This window comes from Echinops telfairi, unplaced genomic scaffold, assembly GCF_000313985.2.
Source record: "Echinops telfairi isolate 266 unplaced genomic scaffold, ASM31398v2 ScPeMD7_3;HRSCAF=10, whole genome shotgun sequence".
In the NCBI taxonomy this organism is placed as follows: domain Eukaryota; kingdom Metazoa; phylum Chordata; class Mammalia; order Afrosoricida; family Tenrecidae; genus Echinops; species Echinops telfairi.
This window is the reverse complement of record NW_022103899.1, coordinates 41,478,431-41,501,403: the sequence shown is the minus strand read 5'-3', so window position 1 is coordinate 41,501,403 and position 22,973 is coordinate 41,478,431. Positions and strand designations below refer to the sequence as shown.

The following is a 22,973-nucleotide window of genomic DNA, read 5'->3' as shown; positions in this document are numbered from 1 at the left end:
TGATGTGATTTTAGACACAGAGAAAGCATTGGGAAGTTGCTCAATGCCTGCTGGAGAAGTCAGAGGGTACATGCAGATGCCTGAGTGGGTTTGCTTTATCTTTCTGATGGAAATGATGTTTTATTCAAAGCTGCCATTTATTTATTTGCCTGGGAAAATGACAAGAGGGTTTCCATCTATTTTGAAGGTGGAGAGGAACATACTAAGGAAACGTAGCCCTCTTTTCCAGAAAGCGACTCTGAATCTCTGCAGAGACGTGGCGCTCTCTGGTCCCTTCTGCACTCACCTCCTTCTGTTCTCTGGGAAGCCCAGTTCTAACCCTATTCTCTCTGTTTGTGTCGTACTGGGCAGTCTTGGTTCAGACGCGAGGTGGAAATTCCAATGGTGCCCTGTGCCATTTCCCTTTCCTGTACAACAACCATAACTACACCGACTGTACCTCCGAGGGCAGGAGAGACAACATGAAGTGGTGTGGAACCACCCAGAACTATGATGCTGACCAGAAGTTCGGGTTCTGCCCCATGGCTGGTAAGATGAAGTCCTCACGGCCAGCCATTTAGGGAGGGGATCTAGACGGAAGGATAATGTCCATTTTGGCTCCTTCTCCCATTAAGACTTCATTTAGAAATAACATAAAATCATATGTAATATATGTTTAAGCATATACACACTTATCCATGAATATGTGAGTATATATTACTGTATGTGTATATATATGGTTACGTATATAGGAATAACGTAATTAAGAATCCACTAAAATAATTGAATGCCCAACAAGCTATATTGTTATAAACCTCACATGTGACCGAGTAGAACTGTTGTGTAGCGTTTCTTGTTCTGTAACCTTTACGGACACAGCGCTCCACACCTTACTTCCACAGAGCTTCTGGGTGGCTTTGAGCACTTAGCCTTGGGTGAGCGCCCCAACATAAACTGCTTCTGCTATTGACATCCCAAATGATACATAAATGCAATAAAAATTTGTTTAGTGTTTGACAATATAAATCTTTCAGTAGCTTAATACATTTACTGTATAACTGCTGTGGTCACAAATGTACCATATTGACACAGCATTTGGGCTTGGCTAACTAACTCTGTCACTTATTAAATAGCAAAATGACCCAAGTGCTATGTTTTATCAGGAGTAAGGGCTGAAGGGGGGCGGGGTGGTGGTGAAGTGCTCAAGTTGGTGTGACTGGAGAAAAAGGAGCCAATACCTTTTCATCCCAAGAACAGAGAGAGTGCTTTTTATTACCCAGCGCTAGAACCAAAAGCCTATCCTCTCTGGATTGTCAAGTATGTCCCTGGGGCACACAAATACTTACACTTACTTTTCTCTCATTTTAACCCCGGAGGAGGTTGGGTTTCAAAGGAAAGCTGGCTCTTGCGTGTACTTCTCTCCCATACCTGCAGTCTCCGTCTGAACCCGAGTCCGCCGGGGTGATGAGAAGTTATGGGGCAGAACTTGGGATCCGGGTTCCTAGAACAATGTGCCCCCTTTGGGTGAAGATGTAGACATTATTATAGCTTAACACCCCCTAATCCTTCCCGTGGTGATTCCTTACAGCACGTCTTGCTTTTGGGCTAAGTTTCCTTCCCCTGGGGCTCAACACAGGCACCTCCACTTAGCAACCCCTTAATTCCTTTGAGACACACCAGGCTCCTCTCTCCCAAGTCAGGGGTCTTAAAAGGAGGGCCAACCTGAACTGATGGGCCTACTTGCCGTTTTAGCCTTGGTGATCTCTGTTGAGCATGTGCCTCTCCTGTTTCCAAACAGCTCACGAGGAAATCTGCACAACCAACGATGGGGTCATGTATCGCATTGGGGACCAGTGGGATAAGCAGCACGACATGGGCCACATGATGAGGTGCACCTGCGTCGGAAATGGCCGTGGGGAATGGACTTGCGTCGCCTACTCCCAGCTCCGAGGTACGCACGCCGCCGAGCAGTCAAAACATCCGAGCAGGCGAAGGATCCAGAGGCTTTTATTCAAAAACTGGTACTTTGCCAAAGGCAGGGAAGAAAATACCGTGCCGCTGCATGAGTCTGCTGTGCTGGAGGAAGTTCCCATGCCAGGCAGCCTGTGTGAAAGGCTGGCCCAGTAGTTCTAAGATTCACACATGACCAGGGTATAAGTGCTTAGGCTGAGGCAAAAAGATGACCCTACAGGTGAGAACACAAACGTTTCATCCTTGCAATGACATCTGGAAAAGCAGGGATCCTTTCTGTGTAGAAAAGGGGTGTTACTATTCTGAAAGGAGAACCTGGAAGGTCCAAGTTGAAGGGCACAGATATCAGAAGAGACCCACCTGCTTTGTTCAGCGCTGTTGTTCCTTTTGGGATGCAAATGTCTTAAGACAAGGGAGAGATTGCTTTAGAGAACAACAAACACTTCGGTGTCTCCTCTTTGGGGTTTGAGAAGTGAGATTTACGTTCAGCTCTGAGGGAGTGGTTCAGGAGTGGCACTGCCACAGTTGCAAGTTCACAGGGAAGGCCTACGGCCAATCACCTCATGTCACCTAGCAAGGAACTGAGACCCCGAGAAGCAAAGCCATTTGCTTCAGATCCCCCAGTGTCTTCAGAACAGAATTAGCATATGTGCATGTCTATATGCTATGTAGATATGTGAGAGGGCTTCGAAAAGTTCGTCAAAAATGGAATGAAAAGATAAGGGATTTCTGTCCTCCCCAAACTTCTTGAAGCCCCTTCATGTATGCTCAGGCATTTTTACTTAAAAAGCCCGTAGATGGTGTCATTTTCTTACTCAAATCCAAATATCTCTTACTGACGCATCCAGAGGCCAGACCACCATGGGGCGCCCCCGAGTGCTTTGTACTTGTGTCTGATAACATTCTTCCCATGCATTCCTGTGAGCCGAGCCCTAGAGGAAGTCTTGAAGCAGGGCCTTTTCCAAAAGTCTCTGTGTATGGGATCGAGAGTGGCCTTTCACAAGAAGGTAGATCTTGCCACAGTCTTCAGACGCATATCCTTCAGCCTCTAACGGACATGTATTATGAGAGACTTTTTGGTTTTGTTTTTTAATAGCAGTTTTCTCACTGACAAAGCCCTGGAAAGTTCTCTGTTCTTTGCCAGTGGAGATGTTAGCTTTGTGGAAAGACGTAGTAATTACTTGGGAGCAGCTGCATGCTTTGAAAGAGAGGATCGGCTTTTGTCTCATCACTGCAACGTGACGATGTTCTCCACCCTTCCCCAACAGATCAGTGCATTGTCGATGACATCACTTACAACGTGAACGACACCTTCCACAAGCGTCACGAGGAGGGGCACATGCTGAACTGCACCTGCTTCGGCCAGGGCCGAGGCAGATGGAAGTGCGACCCCATTGGTGAGCGGCTGCTCTTCCCCCTCAGGATTGGGTTGGACACTAAGAATTGTTAGCAGCAGTTTTCTTACAAGAACAACTTGCTTTGCATGTCTCCAGTTGGTTCCAGGCTGATCCTGTGGCTTGCAGAGAGTTTCGCAGTCTTATTTCTAATCAGGGACCAACTTATAATCTTCATAAAGATTGTCACCTTTTGTTGACTTACTCATTTATGTAGCAAGTACCGATTAGATTATCTTGTAACTCTCTGGCTTCCTGAACTTTTAGAAGCACCCTGGTTTTATCATGCATTCATGGTAGTTTGTGTTGGGGATACAAACATCACCTTAAGAATGCAGAAATCCCTGCTCTCACAAAACACATCCTAGTGGTGAAGGTGGTGAAGGGCGGGGCTGATAACTGAAAGGTTAGTGCTTCAAAGCCACCAGCCACTCCACGTGAGAAGAGGAGGCTGGCTGCTTCCAGAATCTTGAAAACCCTGTCCTTCAGTTCTACTCTGTCCTATATGGGTGCCGGGAGTCAGAATCAGTCAACAGAGAGACTTGGCTCGCGGAGAGCTTACCTTTTTTTGCGGGCGGGGAGCTATCTATTATGTTGAATTTTGGTGACCAAAACAACATAGGTTTATTTTAAGAGAATAGAGCTCGTTCTTTGGTTCTGAATCTTAAGGATAGTTCATGTTATGAAAGAGAAGTTTCTTTTGCTGACTGAGCAATACCAGTGGCAAAGGATTCTGCCAGTAAATACCTCCCTCCAAAAATGCTCTATTTTTCTTGGCTGCCCTTTATGCTAGATTTGAGCAAATAGTGAAGGTTGAGCCTTAACAAGAGCTGTGCTCCCAGAACTCCGAAGTGTAAGGTAATCCATTAATAGTCTTCTACTGAAAGAGGCAGTTTGGCCACTAAGAAAACAAGTCCTGTCCCCTGATAAGAGCAGTTTGTTTGACCTGAGATTGCCAAATCTTGGGGGAGACGCCTGAGAGGTTTTCTTAGAAGTGGCTCAGTAGTTCCTCATTGTTAAAATCTAGTTCATTCAGTTTGATTGAAAATTACTACCACATTAGTAGATACAAATGAAATGCTTTTAGGATTTTATCCTTAACATCAAAATTGAAACCCACCTGCATTTATAAGGGTTCAAGTGTATCTGATTCACCCTTCTCTCAAATTCAACATATTGAGATTTAGCTCTTGGTTATGCTAGTGGATTCATGTCTAGAAATGATCCGCTGCTTCCTGTTTGAGAAGACGTCTAAAAGCTTGTGGGGGAAATGGAATTAAAAGATAATGGATGGTTATAATATCTGTAAGTGCCCCCAATAGAATGATTTTTAAAGATAAGTGTAAGAAAATATAATGGAAATATTCTTGGAACGTTGTAAAGTCTCTTCATATATTTATATATATATGTGTGTACTAAAATTAAAATATTTATATTTTTTATTTGGAGAACTATATATTAGCCTTTTTTAGAAAACAAATATCACTTCAAATGAATAGATTTTTCTTAAATACGAATTTCCCTGTAAGATAAGGAATATATGTGAATTAAATGCATTTTTCAACTGCACCGTATTTCGAGGAGAGATACAAGTTTTTGTTCAAACATTCTTAATGAATGTTTTTGCCCACTGCCACTAAATCAACTCTGACCCAGAGTGACACCACAGGACAGAAATACAGCTAGCTCCATAGTGTTTCCGAAGCCGTGACTCCTTATGGGAGCAGACAGCCTCCTCTTTCTCCCACCAGGTGGTTACTGGGTTTGAACTGGCCTTGCAGTTTGCGGCATAGTGTTTTACTCACTGCATCACCAGGATGCCTATGTCTGCTCTAGCACCCAGCAATCAATTCTGTAGCTCTAAATCTTCAAGGCTGCTCATGTGGTTATGTTTTACTTGTGTACGTTGTAGATCAATGCCAGGATTCAGAAACTCGGACATTTTATCAAATTGGAGACTCATGGGAGAAGCACGTGCATGGTGTCAGGTACCAGTGCTACTGCTATGGCCGCGGCATTGGAGAGTGGCATTGCCAGCCTTTGCAGGCCTATCCAGGTATGTAGCTGCCAATTGAGAGCTGTCCACACAGGGGTATCAGCAGAGCCAGATCATTGTTGGCCAATCCTGTGATCCTGAACTTGGAGTCTCCTGTCCCTTCCTTGCTTTCTCCTGTCACTGTTGAAGAACCAGTCAGGTTTTCAACGAGCATGGCATTTCTTCCTCCACAATCAAATCAGAGGCTGGAGACCATGTCATTTTGTTTCTAACACTGAAGAACATTCTGTTCGGTTAAACTACTAGGGCGAATTTCATTTAGAGAAAGTTCCATGAAGCAGCAGAGGATATGCGTGTGTTTCTTCATTGTCACCTCCATTCGAGACCCTTCCTGATCATTGGAATTTCCATTTGTTTCGTCAGTTGCATCTGGAACAAAGTACACTGGGCAAGAGTTGAGTAATTGGATCGGTTCTCTGCCCCCCCACAGTTTAAACACCCACAAATGCTTAGTATTGGATTTTTTATTTTTATTTTTTTGGTCCAGGTTACATGGACATAAAGCCTAGCTATAGGTGTTTTTAATTCGTTTTAAGAAAATGAAGTTCAGCTGGAGGTCTGATTCGTGCATCTACTCAATCTTTGTACAACCACCCAAGGGCAGCGTGTCCTAGAGGTCAGTTAGCTTAGACTTGCAATGCAGTCTGTATTCAGAGATAGAAAGAGATTTTGAGAGATGGAGAACTGAGATGGAATTACCCAAGCCCCTCCAAAATGTCATAAAAGTGAATAAGCGATTGACCACTTATGAAAGACATTGTGAAGCAGGGTCCTGGCTACAGAGTTACATGTGAGACTCACTTCTTTGTTTCCTCATCTGCAAAATGGGGAAATTATGGTTGATTCTCCCTGAGTTCATCCCAGCGTTAACCATCTCACAAGCTGTGATCCTCAGCACCCACTGCCCTCATGCACCCTTTCTGTGAATGCCCAGTAATGTGACTCCTGCTCCCCTCAACCCTCAGGCACCGCCCTGACTGCTAAAGGTGACCGTGCTTCTGCGGGCTCACGAACAGTTTGGCCTGGCTTTTCAATTGAATTTCTTGGTGTCGTAAGCACTTATGATTATGTTTTAAGTGTAAGAATATTTGTCTTAGATTTGACTGCAGAAATACTATAAGCTCATAAAAGTATACAATCTGTTTTTCTTTTTTTAAATGATGCAACCAAAGAATTAGAAACTTCTAAAGAAGTGATGGTCAATATCTATGTTTATGATTTTTAACAGCATGGCACTTTGTTGACAATGAACTCGTGATTTAGAGAGACTCTCTTCCCTACTCCCCCTTAAAGCAATGCCACCTGCATGCTGCTTGCTGGAAGCCTTTCGATGGACATGCTGTAGAGGCCCTCTGGATCCGAGTCATCCCCCAGGGCTTTCAGTTTACCCATCCATAGCGCCCATTTTTACACAGTGCCACTGGGCTAAGAGGAGATTTGAGGATCCGGAATTGGCATTTGCTCTCAGATACATGGTTTGGTTGCTTATCTGTGTATCTGACTTGCTTAATGGGTCCCGCCTAGCATGTGGGACTTTGAGAGTGGGGGATGAATAAAGGAACCACCGGTGACCAATAGATTGTCTCCGAGCCCTGTCCTGTTTGTTCCTCCAAAAGAGGACTTGGTAGAGTTGTTCAAACGAACAGAAGATAAGAGGCATTTGGTTTGTCAATAAGCAAACCAGGAAAGCACAGTTCTCAGCAAATTAAATAGAGGGAAAAAGAACTGAGCTGAAAAACTCATAAATGTTTAACTTCTCCAGGGTCACTGTTACTGGAATCACTCCTTTTGGTCTTGTTTTTGCCTAATTTTAAAAGTATAGACATTGCTTCAAATCTTTATGTAATCACTGTAATTATTACTCTGACCACCTTGAGTAAGAGGGAGTATGCAGGTTAAAATTGAGAGGCATCGCAAGGTGAAACTATAAAGATTTTATAATGGTAAGTGCTAGCATCTGCTAGTTAGGTTAATTTTTAAAAGTTATACCAGTGAAGCTATCTCAAAAGGGATTATCAAAGATATCAATCTAAATGAAGCAAATGACCTTTAAATTATACACAGTGCAAGGCAGATTATATGAAGTGACAGTAGGAATGTAAGTGACCTTACAAGTGACAGAGTCTCTTCACTCTTAGGGTGACAGTGTGCTAATTGCATGACATCCTTATTACTGTTCAATAAAGTTCCCCGAAGGTGGGCATCTTACAGCATCCAATTGCAGTGCTTGAAAGTTGTTAAGAACAGAAACCTACAGCATTCCGCATCATCATTTTTAACTGGGTTAAAACGCATGGCCGAAAGACAAACAACCAGTGCTGAGCCAGTTGCTGCCTGGTCCGTTTCAAATCATGGCGGCCCGCGTGCAGAGTAAAACTGCTCTACAGCGTTTCCAAGGCTGTGCCCTCTGAGAAAGCAGATCACCAGCCACCTCTGGGCGAGGTCCCACAGCCAGCCTTCTTCAGTCCCTTGGGCCACCCGGTGACACCTGTGCCCCTTGAAGTACTCTTTTTCTTTTTTTCTTCCCTCTCCTGTACTCCTCTCTGTGTGGACATGTGAGCATGATTAGATTTACAAATGGAGAGGAAAGGTCCTTTGTGTAGAATTTTAAAAACTGAATAGGCATTTAATCATTGTAAACGTTTTCCTCTCAAAATCCTGATTGACAAACTAAATGAGGTATATATCCGGTTTCTCTCTACCTGAGGAAATTAGAGCAGGATCTCTTAAAAGGATCAATTTCTTAAAACCTTATGCTAATGACCATACATAATAATATTCCTGCATATGTGCTGATTCACATGGACGTACTTAAAACAGTTATATCTCTGTTAAGTTTGACTTAATATATGTCTTTAAAACATAACATTGATTAGAAAGCTCAGGGATGGAAGAGATGATTTAAAGAGGGACATGAAATTGATTTCTGCCAACTGAGTAAAGCAAGAACATCTTGCTCTGTTCCGTGCCGTATGTGCGGCATTAGAATGGAAAAGTGGGAATTGTATACATGAATTTTGATATTCATGCAGCTGGGGAAAAGTGTGTGTTAAGTGAAATTTAGATTCAAAGAATATTTCGGTTAGTCTCCTACCTACTTTGGATTATTCCCTATGTAGAAACGAATTTATTATTCTAGAGCTTTTGTGTTCACAGAGACAGGCACGTTATATATTTGTTCTGCTAGAGAAAACTTTGGTTCCAAAGAGAATTTAATAGCTAAGATAATAAATTAGTTTGAAAATCTATGTAATTTTTTCTGAAAGCTCTCAGAAAACTTCAATCTGTTAGTAATCGAGTGGTGTGCTCTATTAAAAATGTAAAATTTGGCTCTATTTGACAGAAATTCCTGGGAGATTATTTCAAAGAGCTTTATTTTTATTTCTAGTAAGTTGGAAGTTTGGTTGCTATGAGAAAAAAGACCATGTTTAGATAAAAGGCAGTCTTCTGTTCTGAAAGCATGAATTTTCCAGCTATTGCATTATTATCCTAAATGAATTCTACACTATTAAGAGATTGAGTCCACTTCTCGTTTTTTTGCTTAAAAAAAAAAAAAATCCAATTATACTTTAAATGATGTTGGTAACAACCATGTACATTAAGATGTGGAAATATTGGATTTACTATATAATCCAGTATATCATTTCAGTTGGGAACTGCTTTTGAAAAAGAAAAAGTTGACCTATTAATTGTTTGACCAATCAGTGGTGTTGTTTCAAAGTAGACGTCTATCATCATTTACCCCCAAACTGATCGGATGCTTACACTGTTGGGAAATGGATAAAGGTCCATAATAATTGCCTTGATCTTTGGGTGTAAATTTTTACCTGACTCATAATTTTGTCTTACACCTTGCTCTGTGGCCTTTGGAATGTTGTTTCATTCTCAGATTCGGTTCTTGATGAAAGTCTTCCCAAACCAGAATTTCCTTGAGAAGAATCGTAGTCAGCATTGCACTATTTGTATTAGAGTGGGTTCTTTCTGTTTTCATCATTCGTACTTTGAAAATGGAGAAGAGGGCAGGAGGAAGGGTCTTTTTCCAAACATTTTCATTTTGTTTGCTGTACACAAATGCTACTTGCGTTTCTCACATGAAGGGCAACAATTCAGCAGCCATAATTCAGGTGGCCATCAAGGGGAAGTGAACAAGTGCTCAAGATAACCAACTGCTGCTTCTCTGTTTCCAGGCTCGACTGGTCCGATCCAAGTAATCATCACTGAGGGCCCCAGTCAGCCCAACTCTCACCCCATCCAGTGGAATGCACCAGAATCATCTCATATTACCAAGTACATTCTCAGGTGGAAACCCGTGAGTATCCCACTCAGGAGACACTGTTGGTAAACGTAGTAACCTTAAGGACTATTTTTTTTTTAATCCAGCTTTAGACTATAGATCTGATCAGCCATTCATATAGCTGGTATACTTGTTTGGTGACCAGCCAATACATGGCCCATCTAATAAACATTGATTTAGCTGTTTCAGCACTTAGAAGACTTTTGCTCTTTACCAAAGAAAGATCTTTTTAAAAATGGACTTAGAGATAATGATGTGTACCATTATTCTTTCACCTCATGGGATGAAACACTAAGGATTTTTTATAGCTTGCAATCCTATTGAAGGAAATCCTTTCCACGATTTGAAAATTAAAAAATTGAATTGATATCTCTGTCATTCGACTCACTTTTTGCAGTGGTTGTTCTATAAAACCTCATTTTTGATCCTTTTGAAATAGAGTTCTTTAGGTACATGGAGAAGAGGTGGGGAGAAGAAAGCATGGATGAGAGAATAATCGGTTTCTTTAAAGAATGAGCCTTGTGATTTTCTATTAAGTGTCTAGAAAATGAAGAAATCTTATTAAGGAGGCTGCTGTCCTGTGTCTTTTAAGTTTTCGTTTCTCTTACCCTTCCCATCTCAACCTGTTGGATCCCCCGAATCATGCCTCATTATGTAGAAACAATATTTTTAACACAGGCAGGAGATGGCCACTTTTGATCACAGCTATTGGAGGACAGCATTTTAAAAGTTTTCAATGCTGACAAACCATGCCCTTGTCCACACAGTCTAGGGAAAATTCAGGTATCAGAACCGTGCTTCTTCGGCCATGTCTGTGATACAGTGTGAGTCGTTGTTTGCAGATTTTGCATAGCTGGTAGTTTTCTTTCAGGTGCCTCTTCGTTTATCAGCTTTTTGTCTCCTCATCAGCTTGTTTTTACTGTAAACTTAACTTTGAAGTATTTGGGGGACCATTATAATTGGGAGCATTATCCCTGATGTGTTGTGAGATTGTGATGTTGTGAGGTACTGTTGAACCCCACTTGACTCATGCTGACCACGTGTGAGAGAGAGGAACTGGCCCCGTAGGGTTTTCTCAGTCAGAGTCTTTCCGGGAACAGATTGCCAGGTCTAGTCTCCTGCAGAGCTCCCAGTGGGTTTGAACCAACAACCTTTCAGTTAGCAGTCAAGCACTTCATCACTGAACTGGAAATCTTCAAAGCACAGGATTTCTTTGAGATTTTTAACAATTGAAAGTATTCATTTTCCCTTGATGTATGTTTATTTTCTAGTATTTCTAGTTCATAACTAACCCAAAGAGTTCACATTTAATAAGATGTGCAGATGACCACTGAATCTGAGCGCATTGTAATGACTAATTTCAAGATCTCTTCTCGTATTGGACTCGAGTTAAAATTCCAATTTGAAGAATACTGGGACCACTAACACTTAGTTCAAATATGTAGATGGGCCCTTGAATATTTCAGTTACTGAGCAACTGGTTGATTAAACCAAAACCAAGCTCACCGCCGTCATGTCAATGCCGACTCATATGTTTTTAAAAAAAATCATTGGGAATTGAAAATATATTTTGGTTTACACTATTTATGCTTAGAAGACTCTCCTCTTGTTTGAGCTAAGGACATTTCCCTTCCACACACTTGATTACAGTGAGTTTTATTATTCATGACATATTAATGAAGTCGATCAAAATATAATGTAAACTAGAAGCAAAAGATTAAATAAACAGAAACCTTCTTCTTTAGTCTTGCCCAAAGTTGGTTAGCCACTTCTCATGGGGTCAAGAATGAGTCACACAGCCAGAGCAGTTGAACTTTGCATGTGATAGTCTCAGGAACTGATTCACAAAGCAAGCTGATGCCTTTGAATTATCCGACCAGGAACTTGGCCTGTATTACTCTGAAGTGAAAGACTGGATAGGTGGCCTTGTTCTGCTCCCAACAGGAATAGATCTCTGTTCATGGTAGACATGAAAAGAGTTGGGAAAGAGGAGATTTAGGTTTATCGTATTAAGTTACTGATATTAATGATTTGGCAAAAAAGGAGGCACCCACTGCCAGCATACTGTAACTTTAGAAATATCAACTTATGTCAGTTTCTTCACCTGCAAAATGGAGCAATAATATATTTGCCTCAGTGGGAAGATGAATTTTAAGTGGGAAAATGCTTATAAAACAGCACAGGGTGGCACATGGTGAGCTCTCAATACATATTCATTGTAGTAAGAATAATAATTAATACTTAGCATGACCAATGACTGTTCATGGAAAGCAGGAGAAAGATGAGGCTTTCTGTTCCCGTAAAGAGTGCGTCTTTGCTTAAAGTCTAGTCTTCAAACAAGCAGCCATCTGAGTGAGGCTTCAACCATATCCTCGTGGAAGAAGCACATCCGTGTGATCCGAGGATTGGCAATAATAAAATCCAAGTCCAAAGGAGGGAATAGTATCAGAGATGAAATCTGAACGCTGGATTTGTGTAAGACTACTGATGATAGTGGAATTCCATAATTCGTTTGCAGGGCTCACACATGGATTAAGCCTTTGGCAAGTGAATAGCTTTGTTATCAGACCGCGTTGTAAAGTCAATTATGGCCGATGAGTGATGCTAGTTAAAATGTATTATCATTTGATCTCCTTTTTGACCCGTTTTAAAGTTGTTCCGGGTTAAAAAAAAAAAATGAAGGGGAAATACACATGGATTAAGTCTTTGGTGACTCCCCTTGTCCACACAACAGAGATGTGAATAGCCTTGCTATTATGCAGTGTGTTTTGGAAGTGAATTATTGCAGGTGCAGTTAGGTTAAAATTTAACACCTTATAATTTTGTCTGTCTCCCTTTTTATCCATTGTAATTATGTTCTAGTTTTTAATGTTTTCTTCTGTCCTCTTGATCGACATTTTTCTCTTACTTTGTTATTGTTGGGTTTTTGTTTGTTTTTGATATGTTTTTCTGTATATGGAATCTAGGATCAATCGATTCATAGACAGTCACTGGATGAATGGTGTCTTAGGGGTATGGCAAGGGATGTAGGGAAAAAGGGGAGCTAATAACAATGAGTACTAGACATTAGAAAATGTTCCAAAATTGATTGTGGTGATGGTTGTGTAACTTTTAACAAGATAGAACAATTGAATTGTATGATAGGTGAATTATATGCTCATGAAACTTTTTTTTTAATTAAACAGTTAATCTTAGAAATCCAGTGGGGCAGTTCTACTGTGTCCTATAGTGTCACTCTGAGTCAGAACCAATTCAAAGACAGAGTTTTGGGATTAATATTTATAAAACCCTGTTACAGGCCCAATTCCCATGTCCCCATGATTTTCCTACAAAAAGAAGTCTCCCAGTTTCCTCACTCTTCTTTGAAGACAACTAAATTACATCTCTGAATTATGTGGGATTCAAAAGAATCATTTTCTATTTTAAATGTTTAGAAAAATACACAAACCCGTTGGAAGGAGGCGACCATTCCTGGCCACTTAAACTCCTACGTCATCAAAGGTCTGAGGCCAGGTGTAATCTACGAGGGACAGCTCATCAGTGTCCAGAAGTATGGCCAACAGGATGTCACACGCTTTGACTTCACCACCACCAGCACGAGCTCATCTACGACCAGTACGTACCCATATCTCGAGTTTGCTCCAGCCTGGCTCTCTCTTCAGAGCGTGCATTCCTTTGTCACCCACCCTCTTCTGTGAATAGCACCCACCTTCCTAAAAACATTCTGCGGGTGAGGATAGTAAATGTTCTTGATGGCCGAGAGCCCACCTCTCCCTTTCTGCGGCTCTCTAGGCAACACGGTGACCGGAGAGACGACACCCTTCTCTCCGTATGTGACCACTTCTGAATCTGTGACTGAAATCACCGCCAGCAGCTTTGTGGTCTCGTGGGTCTCGGCTTCAGACACCGTGTCAGGATTCCGGGTGGAATATGAGCTGAGTGAGGAGGGAGACGAGCCGCAGTACCTGGGTAAGCTGTGTGTGTGGCGCCTTGCAGGTGGGAGCGGGAGTTGGTAAACCTTTGGTGGTGGTGATGTTGCTGGGGAGGGCAGGGGCATCCAGGAAGGTGGGCACAGTGGTTTGGAACGACTTCACAGTTCAGACTGTGTGTAACGCCTGGAGGCCTGTGGAAGGGAGGGGACTGACCTTTTCTGAATTCCGTGGTTTTTTCCTGAGCCGCCCTTTCTTGGTCCCTGCTTGGCCCCTGCTGTGAGCATAGCATGGCTTTGCCTGGGCTCAGGTCCGTCCAACAAAAACGACTTCCTTTATAGAATCAGTGGCCAGTAGGACGATGCAGCTGACCTTTTCCTCTTTGCCGTGGTGGTAGGAGAGCGTACTTTTGTGCATGCTTTCCAAATCCTTATGGTTAGGGAACCTTTTAAAAAACCTCATTAAAATGTAAGTACTGGAAAGTAGGCACAACACATAGGATGCAGCTTGATGAATTTTTATGTAAAATAAACCCATATGACCAACACTCAGTCAAAGATCTACGGTCTTGGAAACTCAGAGGAGCAGGTCTACTCTGTCCTATAGAGTCACCGAGCTGGAAAGTGACACAGTGGCAGGGGGTTTGCTTTGGTTTGGTTTATGGACAGATGGGATGAGAGCCCTGGAGAAACTGTGGTTGAGTACTGAACCGCCACTCTGCTGGAAAATTATATGAAACACTTCGTCTGTAAAGATTTAGAGGAGGGATGGGGAACCTTTTTTCTGCATAGGACCAAAAGGATGTTTATAGCATCATTTGCAGGCCATACTGGTCAGACATCTAATTAGCTCACTCCTAATGTGATGCCTGGAACTGCTTCTCTTTGGTGACGCATGGGATGTCAGTTGGTACTTAAGATTTTGCAGGCCTTATATGGCCTTAGGCTAGGAAGTACCTATCCCTGATTGGAAATCCTGTGGGATAATTTTATTCCATCCTACGATGAGTTAGTATTAACTCGAAAGTCAGGGGTTTGGTATGAACATAGAGTTTTTTAAATAATCCATCTTGTAGGCTGTGGAGGCTTTTGACTGGCTGATTAATTCTACCATGTTTCCCTGAAAGTAAGACATTGCCAGAAAATAAGACCTACTTACAGTTTGCCTCTCACTGAAATATAAGGCACCCCCCCCCCGAAAACAAGGCCCCCCGAAGCTACCGTAACTCTGGACTGTAGCGCCGGGTGCCGCTGCAAAGCTCACTGTTGGCCGCAGAGCAGCCGGAGCAGACAGGAAGTGCGAGGTCTCTTTTAATAAAACAATAAATGTGTACCGTATTCTTCTTCATGAAAAATAAGATATCCCCTGAAAATACGACCTAGTGCATCTTTGGGAGCAAAAATTAATATAAGACCCTCTTATTTTCGGGGAAACAGGGTCGTTGGTAATCTTTCCTTTCTCTTTTCAAGATCTACCAAGCACCGCCACTTCTGTGAACATCCCCGACCTGCTCCCTGGCCGGAAGTACATCGTCAATGTCTATCAGATCTCTGAAGAAGGGGAGCAGAGTTTGATCCTGTCTACCTCACAGACAACAGGTACACGTGTGCTGCGTGTTCTCTGAAGACGGTTTTTCGAGAGAACGCAGGTCTTCAAAGGGTTCCTGTCTGGTCTCCTCACCTTTCCCTTTCTTTCTTCTTTAGCTCCTGACGCACCTCCTGAGCCTTCTGTGGGTCAGGTGAACGATACCTCCATTGTGATGCACTGGAGCCGGCCTCAGGCACCCATTACAGGTCAGTCTGCGTCTCTCTTGCGGATGCCATGTTGATGTTGATGGGATGGGCGGTGAGGGAGCTGATTCTGATGTGTGGACTAATGGATCACTTAAGATCTCCCACGTAATGATTAGACTAGGATAAGGAATTGTGTGTGTGTGTGTGTGTGTGTGAGAGAGAGAGAGATATTAATGAACAATGTGATTATATTAAGTCTACAGCCCTACAATCCTGTGGCACACCCCCTTTGAATCGATTTTACTCATGAGCCCACACAGGCACACAGGGCAGGAGACCCAGAGTCTCAAAAGGTAGCTCATTGACTTGTGAAACCAGACCTGCCATTGAAGCAGAACTGTGACTGTTAGCTGCTGACTCACGGCAGCTAACAGAACAAAATGACTTCCTGGTCCTGCACCGTCAGCCCAGTGGTCCCTTGGGGACCAGAGCATTGTGATGCCCAGGAGTCTCATTGACTGACCTTTAGGGGTCCATCTCCTAGACCATCTTAGTCTGGACACACGGCTGAAACCTCGACGACATTCTAGAACAGCGGTTCTCAACCTGTGGGTCTCGACCCCTTAAGGGGGTTCGAATGCCCTTTCACGGGGGTCGCCCAATTCATAACAGTAGCAAAATTACAGTGATGAAGAAGCAATGAAAATAATTTTATGGCTGGGGGTCACCACAACACGAGGACCATGAGGAACTGTATTCAAGGGGCGTGGCATTAGGAAGGTTGGAAACCACTGTTCTAGAAGATGCAATTAATGAACGGATGGGTGGTGGCTATGCCCTGTATGCATCGACCAGAAATCATTTTCCTGACAGCCTTGTGGTTAGTGTTGCTCTTCGAGAGCGAGTGCACTCGCTTTGCTCGTGAACCCAACTGCTTCGTCTTAGCAGCGGAGGAAAGAGCACTCACATGGCTCCTTCCTTACTGGCTCTCATTGCCCGGAGCTCAAAGAGTTCACATCAGTTAGCATGAATCTGCTCACCAGATAGCTTTTCCTGTCAGCACTCATTCAGGATCTTGGATCTCCAGGGATTATATTTGTTGTTAAAATGATTTGCTTGGCCATTCTTACATTTATCGTTATTTTAAGAACTGACACCATGAACAAAGTCTCCAGAATCACCAGTTCTTTCCTCGTTAGCAAGGGCTGAAGTTAGCTAGAACTGATGGGATCTATGATTTTTTTTTTTAATTTGTTTCATGAAGCGCTGTATCTCTCTTTTCCCCTCGTTGATCTGCAGGCTACCGCATCGTCTATTCACCATCAATTGAAGGGAGCAGCACAGAGCTGAACCTCCCTGACACGGCCAGTTCCGTCACCCTCAGTGACTTGGAGCCTGGTATTCAGTATAACATCACTATCTACGCCGTGGAAGAAAATCAAGAAAGTACTCCGGTGTTCATCCAACAGGAAACCACTGGGATCCCACGTGCAGGTAGCAAAGCACCCCAACCACTTCTGTCACTGGTGGAATGAATGGCTCTCATTGAATTACCTAATGGGAAAAAAGCTGAATGGACAAACGTTGTGTGAGCTATAATTTAACAGCAATTAAAAATGTGTTGACTAGTCCTTATCTTACCTCTTTAAGTTCTCTTTAGGGGCAAACCTTATATTTGTTTATAAGGAAAGACCTGGATGAAAGATGAAATTATTGTGTACCTAAGAAATGTTATTTTGTCTCCATGTCCACATTTCCTGTATGCAAAGAATCTTCCAGATTACTTGATCACTAAATGTATGAACTCTGCTGACATGAAGTAACTCATCCAAACCAGCTGGTGGTCTTCCTGATTGAACATGCTTCACATGGAGGCGTCATTCTGTGTCCCCAGAGATGTAAACTTCCTTTCCTCGGTTGGTCTTCAGTGTTACAAAATATGTCCTTGAAATGATAAACCACGACATCCTTTCCTGGAGTCGTTGAAATGGCCTTTTCTTGAGCTCCTTTAGGGCTCTGGTAGCACAGTGGTTAAGTCTAGGGGCTGCCAACCACGAGGGCAGAAGTTCAAAACCACCAGCTGCTCCTCAGGAAAAGACAAGGCTTTCTACTCCCGTAAAGAGTTGTACTCTTGGAAACTCACAGGGGCAGGTCCACCTGTCCTATAAGGTCGCTGTGAGATGCAGCCACTCCGTGGCAGTGAGTTTGGTTTTTTGCTTTTCTAGACATGACACTGTATATGCTGAAAGTTCATCTGTTTCCCTATATATTCCGAGTCCAAATGTCAAAGCTGTGTGATTGGAGCTACAGAAATGAAGGACATGAAGCATGCTCTGTGGTTAAGATACACAATGTAGCATTTTCCTGGAACGGAGACTCTGAACTGGCTAACACATCCAGGACACTGGCTTTTCAAAAATAAGCTTCCGTCAGAATGATGAGTGATTATCTCTTGTCTGGCAGGTCAAGTCCCCCCTCCCCAGGACCTGCAGTTTGTGGAAGTGACAGACGTGAAGGTCACCATTATGTGGACACCCCCACCGAGCACGGTGACTGGCTATCGCGTGGAGGTGATCCCCACCGATCTCCCTGGGCAACATGGGCAACGGCTCCCTATCAGCAGGAGCACCTTTGCTGAGGTCAACGATCTGTCCCCTGGGGTCACCTATTACTTCAAAGTCTTTGCGGTGAATCAAGGCAGGGAGAGCAAGCCTCTGACTGCCCAACAGACGACCAGTAAGTCCTATTGACTTTACCTCTCCCCTCAACTCCTCCACCTGCCCATCCAACCGGGGATATGTAGGCACCAGACAGCAACTCCTGGGTCTGCATCTTGGTGTCAGTTTCCTCTGCCGTGGCTCCCACTCCTGGCAACCCCACGCAGAGCAGAATGAGATGCTTCCCAGCCCTGCCTCGCCTTCACGGTCTTTGTGACGTTATCCTCAAATCGATGGTTGATGCTCTTGTACATTGTGCTCGCCTTCCAACTGAGGGGCTCATCTCCCAGCTCCATGTCAGACACTTCCTTGGTGGCCCAAAGGGTTTGCACTGAGCAATTTCCAGAAGAAGATGGTTGGGCCTTCCTTCCTGCCTGCACTGTCTTAGTCCGGAGCTCTACTCCAGCCTGTCCACCAGCAGGGAGCCTGCTGCTCTTTGAAATACCAGTGGCACAGCTTTCCGCATCTTAGCTGCACCAAGCCACCACAGTGGGACAGACTGACAGTTGGCTGGGGTGGTTTATGTCTAAGAAATAGAAAAGCACTCAGCTAAGAAGAAAATGTGTAGTGCACAGTAGCAAAGTTAAGTGTGAAATAACATCTGCAGGTTGGCTAAAAGGGAACCAATAAAACAGGCCAGGAAGGTTGAGTGGGAACCACTTCATTTCTACAATATACCTAGAAGGGGAAGGCACTAAGAGAAAAGTGAAGAGAAACTAATTTTCTCTGCTTATAGAGACATAAGTCTATCTTATACAAAAATTAAATTTCTGGTTCCTAACTTGGCACATTACACTTGTTCATGAGTAATAATTGCTGAAAGATTTAGGGTTTATTAGGCATCAGGTTCTTAGATGAATTGTTTTTATTTCATTCTCATTTTGACCGGGTGGGTCATATTATTTATTATCTCTAGTGGATAGGTGAAGAAATGGGAGCTTATTGAAAATGTCTGCCACTTGCCTCAGGTCAGAGAGCGAGGAAGTGGCGGAGCTGGATCTGATGGTCTCGATTCTTATCCTAGAGTACATCTTGAGCGTTTTCTGAGCCACGTTTTAAATTCCTGCAGGGAAACTGCTAGGTAGCAGACTCAAGAAGAAAACCTCCTCTTGACATTCTTTCTGATCGTCCCGCTGATTAGTGCCTACATGGAACTGAATTTCAGAATAGGTTAAAAATCATTGTCTAACCTGAGTCCCCGGGTGGCACAACCGGTTAAATATTGGACTAATTACCCAAAGGTTAACGATTCAGACTGTCCCTGAGGTGCTTGGGGATGGGGGCAGTGAGGCCTGGGGATCTGGGATCGCTGTGGATTGCAGTTCGACTGCACATTTGAGGAACCACAAATTGGACTCAAGTCAAGGACAACAAACAACAAATCTGAGTCATGTGAAGGCAACGTTCACTTCTCGAAGCAAAGGTTCGCTCATTCCACAATATCCCTTTCATTCCGAGTGGAGCTAGTCACACTCCTTGGGCTCTCTGTTCAGTGGGTGTGGGCCTCTTAACCTATTTGGTTCAGAGCAGAGCAAGTCTGTTATTTGTTTACAAGGTTCTTGCTAAAGTGTAAGAATAATTTCTCAGGAATGGTGGGAAAGTCATCCTGGAAGATTAGACTTTTTAAAGGACCCTAGTCAAGCAAAATGGCTCAGAGGGTTCTCCTGATTGATACAGAGTTCTAGCAAAATTCTATGAGGCTCTCAATTTCATCATGGCTCACCTTTCCTGGTCTTTAACTTTCACTGGCCTTTAACCTGGAGGAGGGAACACTTAGAAAATGCCGTCAAACTTGAGGATTCCGGTGCCCTAATTACTGAGCCGAATCATTCTTGCCGTGCTTTATCCTTTATTTCTAGAACTGGATGCTCCCACTCACCTTGAATTTACCAATGAAACGGACTCAAGTGTCCTGGTAAAATGGATCCCACCACGGGCGCAGATAACTGGATACAGACTGACCTTGGGCCAGACTCGGGGAGGCCAACCCAACCAGTACAAGGTGGGCCCGTCAGCCAGGCAGTACCCACTGAGGAATCTGCAGCCTGGCACCGAGTACACGGTAAACCTTGTAGCTGTCAAAGGCAACCAGCAGAGCCCCCAAGCCACCGGAGTCTTTACTACTCGTAAGTTGACATTTACGTGTTACTGCTTGGTAATGCCAGACACTCCCGACTAAATGTGTATTCTTCATGAAAAGTTAGCTTGAAAAATGTATTACATGATGGAAAGCTGTACTCCCCCGTAAAACTCGATGGTGGCCTCCCAGTTATCTGTTACTGGCACACAAGATGAGGCGTCTGTGCTGGAGCATAAATAACGAAGCATGCTCGTTAGTTCCGTGGAGAGTTTATTTGAGGCCAGGCTTTATCGATGAAGGAAGCAGTGTTTTATACCTTGTTAAGTTCTTGGTGTACTTTGAGGTCAGTACATTGACCCGTACCATAAATTTAAAGTATCTAGATTTTTGAAAATAAGATTCTGTGTATTAAATGAGTTTCCCAAATAATCGATAAAGAAATGTTTCCCAACGTGGGTGGTAAGATAGGAATGCAGGAAGCAGCCAGCTAACCCTTTCTCCTAGACTATGGGCTGTCATGGAAAAGCTGTTCATGACTAGGTGGGGGCTCTGAGTAATTTTTTTCCCTGAAAAGTGGGTGGTAGACCAAATATGTTTGGGAATGTTTGAGACAAAAATCAGCACCTGTGCCTACAGCTTACTCATTTGAGCCTCAGGAGATAGGCATGGAGTGTAAGACAAAGAGCATCTATGGAATGGCTGCAAACCGAGGGAGAAAACACGAACTAGGCCATGACTTAGGGAATGTTGAGCCAAGCTGCAGAGGAAAGCACTTACATGGAGTACAGACCAGCTCCCTTCCCCCTCCACATACGCACCGTTTTCTTAAATGACTCTACAATTCCTCAGAGAGGAAAACACTGACAATACTTCTGGGTCATGTCTTTCCTTTTGCCCAATATTTCTGAGAAAGTGGTCTTTAAGCTCATACATATCTCAGTAAAGGTCTGTATTTACAAGCAGCTTCCTAGAGTGTTCATTCACATTTCCATTACCAAGAATTATGAGACCTCGTATTTCGAGCGGAACGTGATCTGCTATTTTGAACTCCACACCTGGAATTCCAGAAATGCCTAATAGAAACACTTTTTCCAGCCTGGACTGCAACTGTCAACTAGGGCTTGTCATTTTCTAAAAGCTCTCATCAAATCTTACACTTGATTAACATGAAAATATATGTTCAAAGGCATTCAGTACATGAATGTATGAGATTCATGGGGTTTTTAAAACTAATCTTTCATTTGTAAGAAGTCACATTTATTTAAAAAATAATTCTACTTAAATTCCCTGCATGAAGTTTGCCAATGAAGGCATTTCTTAATTAAATTTGTTTAAACTAATTTTTAATCAGAGGCAAATCAAATATGCCTTTAATGTCTAAGAAAGTTTACATTAAAAACTTGAAATTTTAGGTACTTTAGCGTTAAGATATTCTAAAAACCTATTAATATGAGACCAATGTCTTTGTATTTTTTTTAATAAAAATGTATTTCTTATATATGCCCATCACTGCATTATAATGGAGATTTCAATAAATGTAACCTTTTAGTGGGTGTAAAGTTTTACCAAACATAGTTATATAGTTGTTAGGTTTTTTGTTTTAATACCTTAACATAAAGCAAGAACTCCTGGTAGCACAGTAGATTAAGCAGACAACTAACCTCAAGATTCGTAGTTCAAATCCACCAGCCTGTCTGTGGGAGAAAGATGAGGCTGTCTGCTCCGGTCAAGATTTACAGATTGGGGAACCCTGTGGATCAGTTCTGCTCTGTCTTGTGGGGTCACTACGAATTTAAATCAACTCAGTGGCAGTGGGTTTAACATAAGACATCTTTGATGCAGGTTGTACTGTTGAGTAACAGAAGTAAAAAAAGATCACCTATGGATGCTAACAATAGAAAGGGGTGAAGCCAGGTTCTTTGTAGACATTGTAGTGTTGAATATGCTTTTTTATATTGTAGAAAATGTGCTTGTGCAACTATAACTATCTTTGAATTAAAGTAACGATCATCAGAACTAGTTTTATTAGGTTGAAGTTAGCACAGTGCCTTGTACCTAGTCTATTTTCAAAAAGATATGTATTGCATACGTGTTGTTTGACTCAGGAAAGAATGATTAAGGAAACAGCTCAACTACGCTGAGATCTAAATAACCCGACATATTCAGGGAGTTCTAGCACTTCATTTAAGCTTCAAGCCCTCCTTTAGGTTGCAGACATCAGGGGAGCTGCATGTTTTTTCATTGTTTTACGTTTCTATCACTTTTTACTGCCTTACCAGGCTGAATTCTGGGAATAACTTTTCTGGCTTTTATAACCTGTGCTGAAGTCTTCAGAGCCAATGTGATAGGGAAGAGGGACAGGAGGGAGGTTGTTTATGAGAAAAAATCAGCTTACTGCTTTATAAATAGGGCTAATTGTTATTTTTTTTACTAGCTAGAGCTAGACGGTTCTTCACCTAGCAAGAGCTGCCAAAAGCCATAGCTCATCCTTATAGTCATATGCTTAGTTTGACATCAGTTTGTGGGTTTGTGGTTTGGAGATTTTCCTGTAATGGTCTTCCCAGGCAGAGAACATCATTTTAAATTTGCAGAGTCTCGCTGGTTGGCTCAAGCAATAGGAAATAACCAGTGCTAAAGCCCCGGGCAGCTGAGGAGAATATTATTTGTTAAAAGGTTGTGGCTTCCCCACATGTTGGGCAAAAGGAACTCATTGCTCCCTGCATTGTTTCTCTCAGATGGTCAGCATTGTCACACAGGCGTGGTCTGGGCATTTGGGCAAAGCAGCCCAGTGCTACATGACTTGAAGGCACCACTCAGCCC

At 42.8% G+C, this 22,973-nt stretch overlaps 1 protein-coding gene across 1 annotated transcript in view; it reads left to right on the top strand.

The window, feature by feature from the left end:
* The window catches only part of FN1 (fibronectin 1), a 98,167-nt gene that overhangs the window by 36,471 nt on the left and 38,723 nt on the right, over nucleotides 1-22,973 (top strand). Inside the window, exons 10-21 of the mRNA XM_045296848.1 lie at nucleotides 352-528; nucleotides 1,778-1,930; nucleotides 3,219-3,347; nucleotides 5,257-5,400; nucleotides 9,588-9,709; nucleotides 13,129-13,309; nucleotides 13,487-13,663; nucleotides 15,093-15,221; nucleotides 15,327-15,416; nucleotides 16,656-16,850; nucleotides 17,820-18,092; nucleotides 19,933-20,199. Of these exons, the coding sequence (XP_045152783.1) occupies nucleotides 352-528; nucleotides 1,778-1,930; nucleotides 3,219-3,347; nucleotides 5,257-5,400; nucleotides 9,588-9,709; nucleotides 13,129-13,309; nucleotides 13,487-13,663; nucleotides 15,093-15,221; nucleotides 15,327-15,416; nucleotides 16,656-16,850; nucleotides 17,820-18,092; nucleotides 19,933-20,199 (2,037 nt within the window). The remainder of the gene's footprint in view (nucleotides 1-351; nucleotides 529-1,777; nucleotides 1,931-3,218; nucleotides 3,348-5,256; nucleotides 5,401-9,587; nucleotides 9,710-13,128; nucleotides 13,310-13,486; nucleotides 13,664-15,092; nucleotides 15,222-15,326; nucleotides 15,417-16,655; nucleotides 16,851-17,819; nucleotides 18,093-19,932; nucleotides 20,200-22,973) is intronic.